The sequence below is a fragment of the Pseudochaenichthys georgianus genome, chromosome 14, assembly GCF_902827115.2.
Source record: "Pseudochaenichthys georgianus chromosome 14, fPseGeo1.2, whole genome shotgun sequence".
Taxonomy (NCBI): domain Eukaryota; kingdom Metazoa; phylum Chordata; class Actinopteri; order Perciformes; family Channichthyidae; genus Pseudochaenichthys; species Pseudochaenichthys georgianus.
Window position 1 is genome coordinate 4,589,231 of NC_047516.1, and position 12,753 is coordinate 4,601,983.

Below are 12,753 nucleotides of genomic sequence, written 5' to 3' on the forward strand. Positions count from 1 at the left end.
TCGCCTCCTTGAGAGTGTTTGGAAAGTGACCAGAAGTTAGAGAAGTGTTGATGAAATGGGTGAGAAACGGTAGAATATCAGGAGCGATAGTCTGAAGGAGGTTTGAAGGGATAGGGTCCAGAGGACAGGTGGTAGGGCGGGCAGAGGTAATGAGGGTAAGACCCTCACTTGGAGAGAGAGGGGAACAGGAGGTTAGTGTGCCGGTTGAAGGTGGCTCAGGTGATCCGGCGGTGAGTAGGGGTGAGTCAGAAAAAGAAGAGCGAATATCGTCAACCTATTTTTGGTATATATAAGTGGTTAACAAAGTCGCTTGACAGAAGGGAGGAGGGGGAAGGGGCTTTGGGGGGGTCCAAGAGGGTGGAGAAGATGGAAAATAGTTTTTTAGGATTGGAATAGGAAGATTGGATCTATCTTGAAAGAAAGTGCTTTCTGCCTGAGAGATCGAAGCAGAGAAAGAGGAGAGGAGAGCCTGATAGGTTAGGAGGTCGTCACGGTGTTTGGATTTCCACCGTTTCCGCTCTGCTGCCCGAAGGACGGTTCTATTAGCACGCAGTGCGTCATTTAGCCAGGGAGCAGGAGGGGACTGACGAGCCTGCCGAGATGTGAGAGGACAGAGAGAGTCCAGAGAGGATGAGAGAGTAGAGAGGAGAGTTTCTGCAGCAGAGTTTGGAGGCAGGAGTTGGAACGAGTCAGAGGAAGGGAGGGCTGAGAGCACCGGGAGGCAAAGGTAGAGGGGGAGAGGGAACGGAGGTTACGGCGGACAAGTGCAGGATGAGAAGAGATTAGTTTGTTATGTTTGGAAAGGGTAAAGAGAATGAGAAATGAAGAAGTGATCGGAGGTGTGGAGCGGGTTTACAGAGAGGTTAGAAGTAGTGCAGTTCCTTGAGAATATGAGATCAAGGACATTGCCAGCTTTATGAGTTGGTGGGGACGGAGACAGTGAGAAAGCAAAGGTGGTTAACAGAGATGTTAGTTTCGTCTATCTTCCCCGTCTGGAGGTTGAAGTCTCCGAGAAGTACAGCGGGAGGGCCAGATTCAGGGATGTGTGAGAGGAGATTATCGAATTCCTCCAAGAAGTCCCCCAAGGCGCCTGGTGGACGGTAGAGAACAACAATGGTTAGTTGTATAGGATGGGTCACTGTGACGGCGTGGAATTCAAAAGTGGAAGGAGTGAAGTTAGGAAGCTGTAAGAGAGAAAAGCTCCATTTGGGAGAGAGCAGGAGACCAGTGCCACCTCCTCTGCCAGTGGGTCTGGGTGTATGGGAGAAGGAATATGCTGTGGAGAGAGCTGCTGGGGTGGATGTGTTGGATGGAGTAATCCAGGTCTCAGTGAGAGCAAGGAAATCCGGTGGACGGTGTGGCGCAGTGCGCTGTGCAATGATCATCAGATCAAGGGGTGAAACCCGCCGCCGCTGCGTCTGTAAAGCCGTTGTGTTCTTGGGCGAGACACTTCACCTGAACTTGCTCCTGTGGATACAGTGGTGACCATCGCATGTATGATATGTGTAATTTGTAAAGGGCTTTGAGCATCTGGAAAAGCGCTATAATAAATGTAAGGAATTATTGTTATTATTACTAGCCCCAAATGTTCATCAACCAAAAAACGAAACACAACCGCTCAGTTTCAATTAAAAGCAGCGGCAAAAAGAAAAGTCTTCAGCCTGGATTTAAAAGTAGTCAGAGTTGCAGCGGACTCCTTCATAGTTGGATCCAGAGGAAGATATTTGAATATAAATGAATATATACACTCATAATCAAGCTCTTTTAAGATAAAGATATCATACACAGTTTGAGTGTGGTTTGATATGAGAGGTGGGGTAATTCAGTTGCCCAATTCCCATTTAATGGATTAAATTAAAGTATGATAACGTTTTTAAATATCGTATGAAATTCGATAGGAATAGAAATCAGAATATGCACTGTATTTATCCGAGTGGGAAACGTTGTTCTGTAAAAGTTGCTCCATTATAGAATTAAATAAATAACAGATAAGAAAATTGAATACAAATATTGAAATAAACATGAGGAGTAAGACTATAAAAATACATATAATAAAAAAAGATATGTATATTATTTACATAATAAGTTTAAAAGAAGTCCCCATTAAAAGATACAATATAATCAAAATAGTAATACAAACATAAGAAAAAGTAAACACGTGCACATTGTACTACATGATATAACATGCATATTATAATATACGCAGTGGTGTATTAGCAAAGAAAAGTAATGTTGCTTTAATCTCCGATAAATCTATTAAAAAAGGACGACAGGATGTAGATGGACTCGTGGATTTTGTACTTTTGTTGGGTCAACAACCTGGAGGGAGTTTATGGATCAATGCCGAGAGACGCAGCTTTAAATCTGTTGAATGGCTGAAATCAATGAATGCCTAAATTAAATGATAGGCTGCATCTGGCTTTGTGTCTGTGGGTCTGGCAGCGCTGTGGCCCTGTTTATGTGTCAAGTCCGTGGCTGTGCATGAACTGAAAAAGACCAATTTGAGACCAGTCGAGTTAAGTATAAAACTTGTTGATGCATTGCTAAAACTTAAATGTGATGACTCGGAAAAACAAACTTCAGCCTGGGCTTCTCTACACTGCGGCTGGTTTACATGTCATGATGTGATTACTGACTGGTTCACGTAATATGTTTAATGTGATGGAAGTATTCTAGACGTGTGTGCTTAAGGGGACATTTTGAGTAGGCAAATAGAGGACATTATATTACATATGATACAAGTGGCATGTAGGATGATTAATTCCCTCCACACATCTCTAGTGATCTGATTTCATGCGATACACTGACTGGACAAACCTTCCCGAGAGTGCCTGAAACTTGAATGTAATTTCCCATGCCTGCAGATGAATACTGATGAAATGCTAAGCAACTCGGTTTGAGATAATGCAGCTGCAGTTCATTTGTAAAGGTAATTTGACTCAGATTGAAATAGACATTCCTCACAGAGGCAAACATAGGACTAACTCCACCAGAAGTGATGATACAGCCTTCATCCTCTTTTCATCCGCACTCTGTGTTGCATTCATAGCTAATTGAATGGTAATGTGAACCATTTTAGATTAGACGTCTTCATTTGAATACATGCCTCAGCAAAAGTGGAAGATGAATTAAGAAAAGGGAAATTAAAAGTTGACAAAATAAGTGCACTAACTGTGGAATGGGGAATGCAGTGGCGAACCGTGGCTATCACAACTGGACCTTCTGTAGACACGCCCCCCCCCCCTCCGCGGCGTTATAACGTCCGTCTTTTCACTGAATTGTCGTCTTAAAGGGTACTCGCAAGAATTCCGCAACAACTTCATCTCCACCTGTTGCACTTTTTTCAACGTTAAAAGCAATAAAACGGCATGAATTGCTTCGTCGCATTCATCTAGATCCTCTGTCTCGAGCCAGCTAACTAGCGGGCCTTCTAGAACACCCTGGAAACCGAGGGGAACTCTGAAAGAACACGCCCATTGGCTACAAATCAATATCTGATTGGTTGATCAAACTGTCAGTCCAAACGTACGCTCTCATTCAGTGCAACGGCCAGGGCCTTCGATCAAGGATGTAGAATACCTTGTTGAAGGATGTTCTACCAAGAGACCCAGGACAAGATCTGATTGGCTGCTTTCTTTTCTAACACAAACCCACTGAAATGCGAAGTGCATGGTCCGAGAAGGACAAACACATCAACGTAACACTGATAGTACAGATCAACAACAGATACGATTCTCATTTATTCATTTTATTTATATAATTAAATCGATTTTGGTTTTATCTGAGTGTTTCAGGGTATTCTCTGAGTACCTCGAAGGCCCTGACGGTTCGCCACTGGGGGAATGTCAGCGCTAAATAGCAGCCTCATGCTCAAATGTCCCTACAAAACAAATGACATATTCTCTCCCAGATAATGTTTGTTTTTGACGTATCACAAATATGTTTTGCATAAAGTGGAGGTCATGGGTGGACGGTTGGGTCAAAAAAACTGGACTTTTCACCATTACATATTATTTTTAAACGTTTTTACTAATCCTAGCCATGTTCATTTGCTCTCCTAACATACCAAGTAGTTTTGTTCCATTTTCGTCTTGCACCGTATTAACCACATTTAAAACTCCAACACTTACCCAGCAGGAAGTACATTTCCCTTCAAAACGTCCTTGAGCATGCTCTTTAGTTGTAAGGGAAGCTACTATTACAGCACACGGGGTTGAATATAGTGTGAAAGTAAGAAGGATATTGTTGAGTGAGTTGAAAGCTATTATTCCACCATTCCAAATGCAATAGCAGTGCAGCGATACTTAAAGTAAAAGAAAGGAGAGAGTGAAGGGAATGATGAAGATCGATAGGGAAACCCTTGGCGATGGAACATTAGTAATGCTGTCAGGATGCTCCATCTCCCTCTAAAGCCTCTCAAAAAAAATGCTTGACCTTTTACTTGAAGAGACGTTTATGCACTCTTCTTTCTCAAGATCAAATGTCTACCCTTCTCATAATATCCTATCTATATATTTCCCCTTGACTTGGCAGCTGGCTTTTATGTCAGACAGTTTTTCGTATGATCGGCAAGGCCTGAAGTTAAAGAGGTTGTGCATTGCCAGGTTTCCCATTTATACCGTGTGCCTCTCCTGGGACATGTCTTCATGCTTTAATGTTCAAAAAGCGCTTTATTTTTCTCATGCCTGTGCTGCAGCACCTCTGTTCACCCTCTGTCTGAAACCAGAGCCCAGTCTGCTCTGATTGGTTAGCTGGCCGACCGTTATGATTTGTCAACCGCTTATAGATGTCCCGGCCCTTTGCATATGACATAGCTATCCAATAGAAGCGCGAGTGTTAGAGAAACTCCCTTTAAACTTTAGAATTGTAGCCTTTGCAGACCATTTACATGCACTAAAACATGTTCATCACACTATGAACCCCCCCCCCAAAACCATAATAGGGTCCCTTCAAATGTTTTATTTACCTATCGAACAAGGCTTCTTAGCTTTGGTCTGCTTAGTGCCTTTGAGGACATTAAAAAGCAGCACAACGAATATTAGAAGATTTATTTTTTTAGACCTGGTTAAAATTAAAAAGAGGATTATTTTGGTTGAAAGTGTTCCTAGAAATACACTTTTTGAATGGATGTATTTATTCCGACATTTGGACATACAACTCCTAGTATGAGCTAACTTTAAGATTTAACATCCGTATTCTTGAGATAATGAAAGCAAATTAGTTGCACTAAATCTCTGAGGAAAACAAATGTTTGTGGACATGAATCAAAGTGAAATCTACTTCTAAAAACACACCATAAAAAAAGTCAAAGTCAAGTGAATTGATGATTAAATTGTCTTCTGAAATAAATCAGCAGTATTGTGTTTGGGAACATTTCCTTTTATTCTTATCTAAAGCGCTTTTCTTTGCAGACTGTCTCGGCGAAACAGTCGATGTGGCCTCCGCCTCAAAGTGCCCTAGATACTTTCATTAATTGACATCAGTCGAAGTAATCTGATGAACACAAAGTGCCCTTTAGACCAGACCGCCACACACACACACACACACACACACACACACACACACACACACACACACACACACACACACACACACACACACACACACACACACACACACACGCACACGCACACGCACACGCACACACCATGTATACATCACTTCAGGGGACATTACATTGACTTACATGCATTTCCTGGAGACTTACCCTAACCTTAACCATAACCAACACATGCCTAACCCTAACCAAGTCTTCACCCTAAAATTAATGATCCCCCTCATGGGGACCTCCAGTATGTCCCCATAAGGGGGCGAGTCCCCACACGTGACTGTGTAAACAGATGTAGGTCCCCACAAGGATGGTAATGCTAGGACACACACACACACACACACACACACACACACACACACACACACACACACACACACACACACACACACACACACACACACACACACACACACACACACACACAGAGCAGATGTTTCACGTAATGGGAGCACAACAGGAAGAGAATGCAATTCAATTTAGCCCGAGGTCTAATAGAACATCAAGTGGAAGCGGAAGGCGATAGGGTTTCACACTGGAAGCCCATCTGTGTCCATGCTCCCCTGACAACCCACCCACCAGTGATGTTGTTCTGCTGAAAGAGAAAAGAGCACCCTGATGCATCGTAGGCAGGAAGCACCTTCTCGAATTACACCATAAGGACTCGGGGGGGGGGGGGTGAGAGGAGGGGCCAGAGGTCTGTTTAGTTTGATGGCATCCAATGCATGTATTGTCATCATTGTACAATTTCACTCCATTCTAAAGGGATTAGGAGACTCCAGGGCGGCAGTCAGGTGACCTGCAGGCGTAACATGGAAGTATCAGTGTCATTGTTGGTCCACAGTCTCAGAGGTTGACAAGACAATAGGAAGTAAAAGCAAACTGTGAAAGGTTTACTTCTATCACCCTGAAGCAGGCCGCGTGTCCATTTACCAAAATGCTGTTTGAAGAAGATTTGAAACCATGGGTTGAGACTATAAACGTGTACGGACAATGCTTACTGAGGTTACACATCACGTGAGAAGTCTGGTCTTTTTTTAGATTTTTTGTTTCATATCGAGATTCTTTTAATTGTTTTAGATTTGATGTCTGCACCATGACATCAAGTCAAATTCCTCGTATGTGTGAAACTACCTGGCAATAAACCCGTTTCTGATCCTGATTCTGATTCCATAGACTTCTATACAATCTGACTTGTGTTTGCAACCAGTGGAGTCACCCTATTGGATATTGGAGAGAAGTGTACGGCAATATGTTGTTATGTCTTGGACCAGGAGTCATGGTGTGATAGAGGCTAACAATGTAATCCACAATGTAGTATAGAAGTGACCATAGGTAAACATGAGACTAATCGAATGTCTTTGATTATGTTTCTGTCCATAGTGAACAATACATTGAACACACCATATTCGTGGGACACCTATCAGTGTTGAAGTTAAAGACATAAAGGACATATTGGGCTTTTCAAAACATGTTGATACCTAGATGTGAAGATGAAGTGGTGGTAGAGAATGCCTTGTTGAAAGCATACATATTGTCTCTTATGAATGTGTTCAATACAGTCACAGCCAAAGGGATAAACACATGGCAAACTTGTTTGACAAATGTAAATCTTATTACTGGGATAATATTTTGAATCAAGCCGGGAAAGTATTGAAACACTGAATGCATAATCCTCTGTGGAGAGATGTTATCCTTTGATTTGACTTATTTTTGTATAAGTATTTATTTTATGTTTCCCAAATGCTTCTCGCGTCCTGATTCATCCAACAGTTACATTGCACGGCATGTGATGTCAGCAAGCTGTTAGGAGTCACAGTTTGTACCGTACGTTCCTGATGTCGCCCTAAAGCCACGTTGTGTTAAATGGAGCAGATGCAGGCGAGAGAAGCAACAGTTCCAAGTCCCAGACAAACTGCCTCAAAACTAAATCACCATTAAAAGCAAGCTGGAAACCATTTTGTTTCGGGCTGTTTGGCCAGCAGCAGGTGCTCGTGGAACACATGGAGATGCATTTCCTTAAGAGCCTTGCTCAAGGACACGTTGACAGTAGTTTTGGGAGGCAGGGGAAACAACTTTACACACTCACTTTTAAATGTACCAGCCGGTTGGGAGATTCAAGGTTTATCTGCGCTCTAGGCAACTCCTGCCTCGAGACATTGAGAGGGCGATCGAGTAAAGTGGTCTGTAAAGCAGCTCCACGTCTCCTTTCTTTAAGGAAGCCACGATAAAATCATATAGAGCAGGGGAGTCAAACTCAATTTCATCGCGGGCCACATCAGCATTATGGCTGCACTCAAAGGGCCGGTTGTAACTTTAAGACTATATAAAAAAAAGACATATAAATATATCATATATAAAAAATAATGTATTATATTACATCATTGCCTCTGCATTGGATTATCATCGCATAGGGTAATAACTTCATAATTAAGAAAGCAGAAGTCTAGGGCAAGTCTCTTCAGTGCGTATGTCCCAAAATGATTTAAAACGAAAAGCCAAATTCTGGAGGAAAAAAAAGTGACATTTTGAAACAAAAATCTAATTCTGAGAAAAAGGAATTCTATGAAAAAAGGCATATTTTGAAGAAAAAAAGGCAAATTCTGACAAAAAAGTCATATTTGAGATGCATTGTGGGACATGTAGTTTATGGGCAACGTGCTTCTGTAGCACGTAACCGTATAATAAACATATTATATTCTTTGCAAGCTCTTGTGGGGCCACATAAAATGAAGTCGCGGGCCGAATGTGGCCCCCGGGCCTTGAGTTTGACACCCCTGAGCTTTCCTATTAACATTGGCAAGCATGCTTGGAGTATCCTTATGTGTGAGGTGCACATTCTATCCTGTCCTGAGGCTAGGGTTGGTAGTAGAGTCTCACACGTGCGTTGTGTTGTCATGTGACTGGTAGCATGTACAGCAACCGTGGGAGATTTTGAAAGGCGGTGGTGGCGAAGTCGATGGGGACTCGGCTTGGCAACTGGGTCACCAGTTCAAGTCCCGGCAAGACCAAGTGCTACCGAGGTGTCCCTGAGCAAGGCACCGTTCGCTACGCGGCTCCCACGGGGATTAATAAAGTATATCAAAATACAAATTAAAAAACTGGAGGCTGTGCGTTTTCTTTTGACCCAGGAGAACGAAGCAGACGGCGCTCCGGTAGAGAAGCCCTTAAGGAAGACGGTGGATTGCTGTGCATATGTGTCGTGTTTAATGTTGATCAAGGCAAGAGCAGCTCTGTTTTCCCAACACACACACACACACACACACACACACACACACACACACACACACACACACACACACACACACACACACACACACACACCAACATTCCTGTGTGGTAGAGAGCTGTTGGTCGATAAAGACTAGACAGCCTCTAAGTAGCTCCCCTCATCATTAGTTCCTCGAGCCTTCTCTATGGCTACGGCTGCTCATTTGTAAGTGTGGGATGTTTCCCCGGCTCCCATCTTTTGTTGCCCCCACTGTTTGCCATTCAGTTTATGGGGCCCACACACACACACACACACACACACACACACACACACACACACACACACACACACACATCCATGGATCCCTCTCTTTTATTATGGGAATTCCAGGCGCATGTGAGTGAAGCAGGGAGGGCGGACCTGATACCCCTCCCCCTCCGGCCGGTGTCCCCTGTTTCTCACAGATTTCTCATGGGGCTAAGGGAGACGAGGAGGAGGAGGAGGAGGAGGAGGAGGAGGAGGAGGAGGAGGAGGAGGAGGAGGAGGAGGAGGAGGAGGAGGGGAGAGAGAAGGAGAAGTAGGAGGAGAAGGGAAGGAGAGCTAGGCTAATTCATCAATAATCTTTACCTAATCCCTCACTCTCGATCTCTCGCTCTCTCTGCCTGGAGGCATTCAAGCAATACATCCATCCCCCGCCCCACCTCACACACACACACACACACACACACACACACACACACACACACACACACACACACACACACACACACACACACACACCACACACACACACACACACACACACACACACACTGCCTGAGTCTGCCTGAACACGTCCAGAGGGAGAGGATGAATCGAGCTGCAGAGTGTTATTTCTTTCGCCTCCATGTGTGTGTCGGTGTGTGTGTGTGTGTGTGTGTGTGTGTGTGTGTGTGTGTCTGTGTGTGTGTGAGTCAGGTCCTCTGAGGGGCTGTGTGTCTTAGCTCTGACCGGGAGCCAACATGGTGATTATAGAGTAGAGAGACTAGGTGTGGCAAGATGGGGCGGCGTCAAAGGCTTTGTCTATAGTTCCCGTGCAGCCCACCAACCGGGAGGAGGCTCAGCCTGTCTGTCAGAGCGTCCCGGGTCTCAGTCTGGGATTGAACGAGCTGCTACTGCGCGGCGCTGAACCTCTTACACCGGGACCTGAACCACCGGGAATAAGACACGCACAAGAAGCCTCGTCGGGACCTTTGTAAACGAGACGGAGTGAAGAACTGCTGGAGCATACTGCCTCTTTTTGTCTCCGAGCGCACTCGTTTCACTCATGACAAAGATTCTTTAAAGAGGAACAACAGAAAGAAAAGTTCTGCGGAGCCACACACCTTCTGAAGGGACCTTTCTTTTTTTAAGGGAGATTTGTTTCTACTTTTTTCAAGGATGCGATCTCAATGATAACACCAGTTGGAATATGGGACTTCTAATCTATGATTTGGACCATGGGGACAGGAAGCTATGTGTTGTTACTCAGCTCTGGGTCATTCTGATAAGTATGTCACATTTACTCTGACCTATTCCGTCTGATGATGTTGTCCTGCTTTGATTTCACTGTCGCTATGTTGGCTCGTCTTTTGCAACAAGTGCAGTGCAGCGTACCACGTTTCGCCTAGTGTGCACTATCCAGACACACGCTTTCTTGTTGCATCCTGTAGTTCAGACTTTCACATCCCTCGTTAGTTTGTATCTTGCAGATTTCAACAGCTCTGTGTGTTCCTGTTCAAACGGTTGTGCAGCTACGTCAAAGCTCACGTGGAGTTTGATCATTTCAACATGTTTCACGGAGTAGCCTGTGCTCTGACATGGTGACCGCTTATCATGTGATTAGTGTGTTGACCTTCTCCCCTTTACTCTCCGCGGCTGACTGCTTTTACCTCCCTCATCGTTTGGGCTCTCTTTTCCACATATCTGTGTTCTCTCTCTGTTTAAAGAAAAGGCTGCATCACAATGTGTAACCTCTCTTCTCTCCTTCCTCTCTCCACAGCTCTTGCAGGTAAAGTCTCTCCCACCGGCTCAGATGCTCTCCTCAGCTTCTCAGCCGTGACGGCCAACCCCTCGCCTCCCAATGTGTACCTTCCCGCCAACTTCAAAATGTCCAACGCACAACTGGCCTTCTTCCTACGGGAGGCTCAGACCTCAGGACCAACAGTTGGCGGCAGGAGCCACCCGAGCTCTGGACACCCGCTGCAGCGCTCGGAGAGTTTCGTGGTGTTCCAGACAAAAGAGCTCCCTGCCATCAACATAACCTTTGGGCCGTTTGCCCGGGACCAGGCTCTGTCCAAAGAGCTGCTGCAGCCCACGAGTCCGCTGGATATCCCCGGACAGCTGACGGTCAACTGGAAGGTGCGGGCGTTTATCGTCCAGGCGAGGGTGTTCTCCAACAACCCCACGTTGCAGGTGTTCTTCTACATCGCCGGGCGCGACTGGGACGACTTCAAGGCTCAGGACAAGCTTCCCTGCGTCCGTCTGCACGCCTTCCGGGATGTCCGTGAGATTAAAACGTCCTGCCGCATGAAGGGCAACCTGGCGCAGTGTTTGGCGCAGCTGGAGCTACCTCCGTCCTGGTTTAACACCCACGTGGCGCCGCTGGGTCGGAGGAAAGGCTCGACGGACGGGCTCCTGGACGGGTTGACCAGTGAGACCCTGCAGGCGGAGCTCTACTACACCCTGCACGGGCCCAATGTGGACGGGGAGTGCATTGAGGGGTTGGGGCACAGGGGTGGAGGTGCCTCCAGGGGAGAACCTCTGTCACAGCACCCCCTGCTGCGCATCGGGAGCATCAGCCTCTACCAGGCCAGCCAGGAGCAGCTGCTGGTGGACAAGCAGCTGGACAAGAACATGTTCCTCAGGCTGCCCGAAAAGCCCCTGAAGCCGGGGGAAGTGCTCCAAATCTCCCTCTACTTGATGCCCAACTCCACCGTGGAGCAGTTCACCCTCAGGTAAGTGTCCTTTACATGTATACCGATGAGACGCTCTGTGTTTCCTGATTGCTTCCAAGTTCATTCCATCCTGAATGTCAATTGTAATGTGTTTGCATTCACACGGGGGGGGGGGGGGGGAGATCAAGCTGTTTACATGCACAGCAGAAGCTCACTCTAAGAGCGCTCCTGTGTCCATGCAATCATGTACACAAGAGTTATTGGTGAATGAATGATTTGCCTGGTTCCTGGTAGGACATTAGTCACTGCCCTGCTGTCATGAACCGCAGTGTTATATCTCCCTTTATAGTTATGCTCACACGTAATCGTCTGCCATTTGTCCAAGGCTCAGGCGTAAGGCCGTAGTGCTGCATGTAAACAAAGCTCTGCAGTGTGGACGCTGCGTCTTGTGAAGTCCCCACTGGAAAGGCTTATAAGAAATATGGGTTTTAAACGTCCAAGTAGCCCTTCATTAAGGAACAATTATCACAGCACGGGAGGTCTTCATCACAGTCCTTCATAATCAGCCTCAATGCAAAGCAGCATAATTAGATAACGGGGTTTCTACAGTCCCTCGTAATTAATTGCGGCATTTTCAAAAGGCACATGAGTGTGTAAGTGATGCCAAACGGTATGGAACACGAATTAATGTCATATTCTCCGTCTTTCCAGCACAACGCCATTTGTGTTCATTGTATGCCTAATGAGCATGTAATCACATGTTTTATCCTTCTCATTAATGTCTCCTTTACTGAGCGCAGTGATGTGCCAGGAGTCATTAAAGTCCGGTGAGATAAAAGGGAGACGACAGGTTAAAGGAAAGCAGCTCTGTTCGGTCACTGTTTGAAGTGGTGGCTAAAAGGTGACATGTCATGCTTTCCGGTTATCACCCGTCCCCTTGTTGTTATGAAGGTTTGTCTGCATGTAAACGGTCTGCAGAGTCAAAACCCTCAAAGTGCACCATGTAGGGAGTAAAACTCTAACACAGAGAAGACCTCCCCAAAACGCCTCGTTGGAGATACGTCACTGTCCATTTGATT

At 45.5% G+C, this 12,753-nt stretch overlaps 1 protein-coding gene across 1 annotated transcript in view; it reads left to right on the forward strand.

The window, feature by feature from the left end:
• The window catches only part of LOC117458576 (transmembrane protein 132E-like), a 421,602-nt gene extending 409,864 nt beyond the window's left edge, over positions 1-11,738 (forward strand). The window contains exon 2 of the mRNA XM_034099151.1: positions 10,780-11,738. Within this exon, the coding sequence (XP_033955042.1) occupies positions 10,780-11,738 (959 nt within the window). The remainder of the gene's footprint in view (positions 1-10,779) is intronic.
• The last annotated feature ends 1,015 nt before the right edge of the window (positions 11,739-12,753 follow it).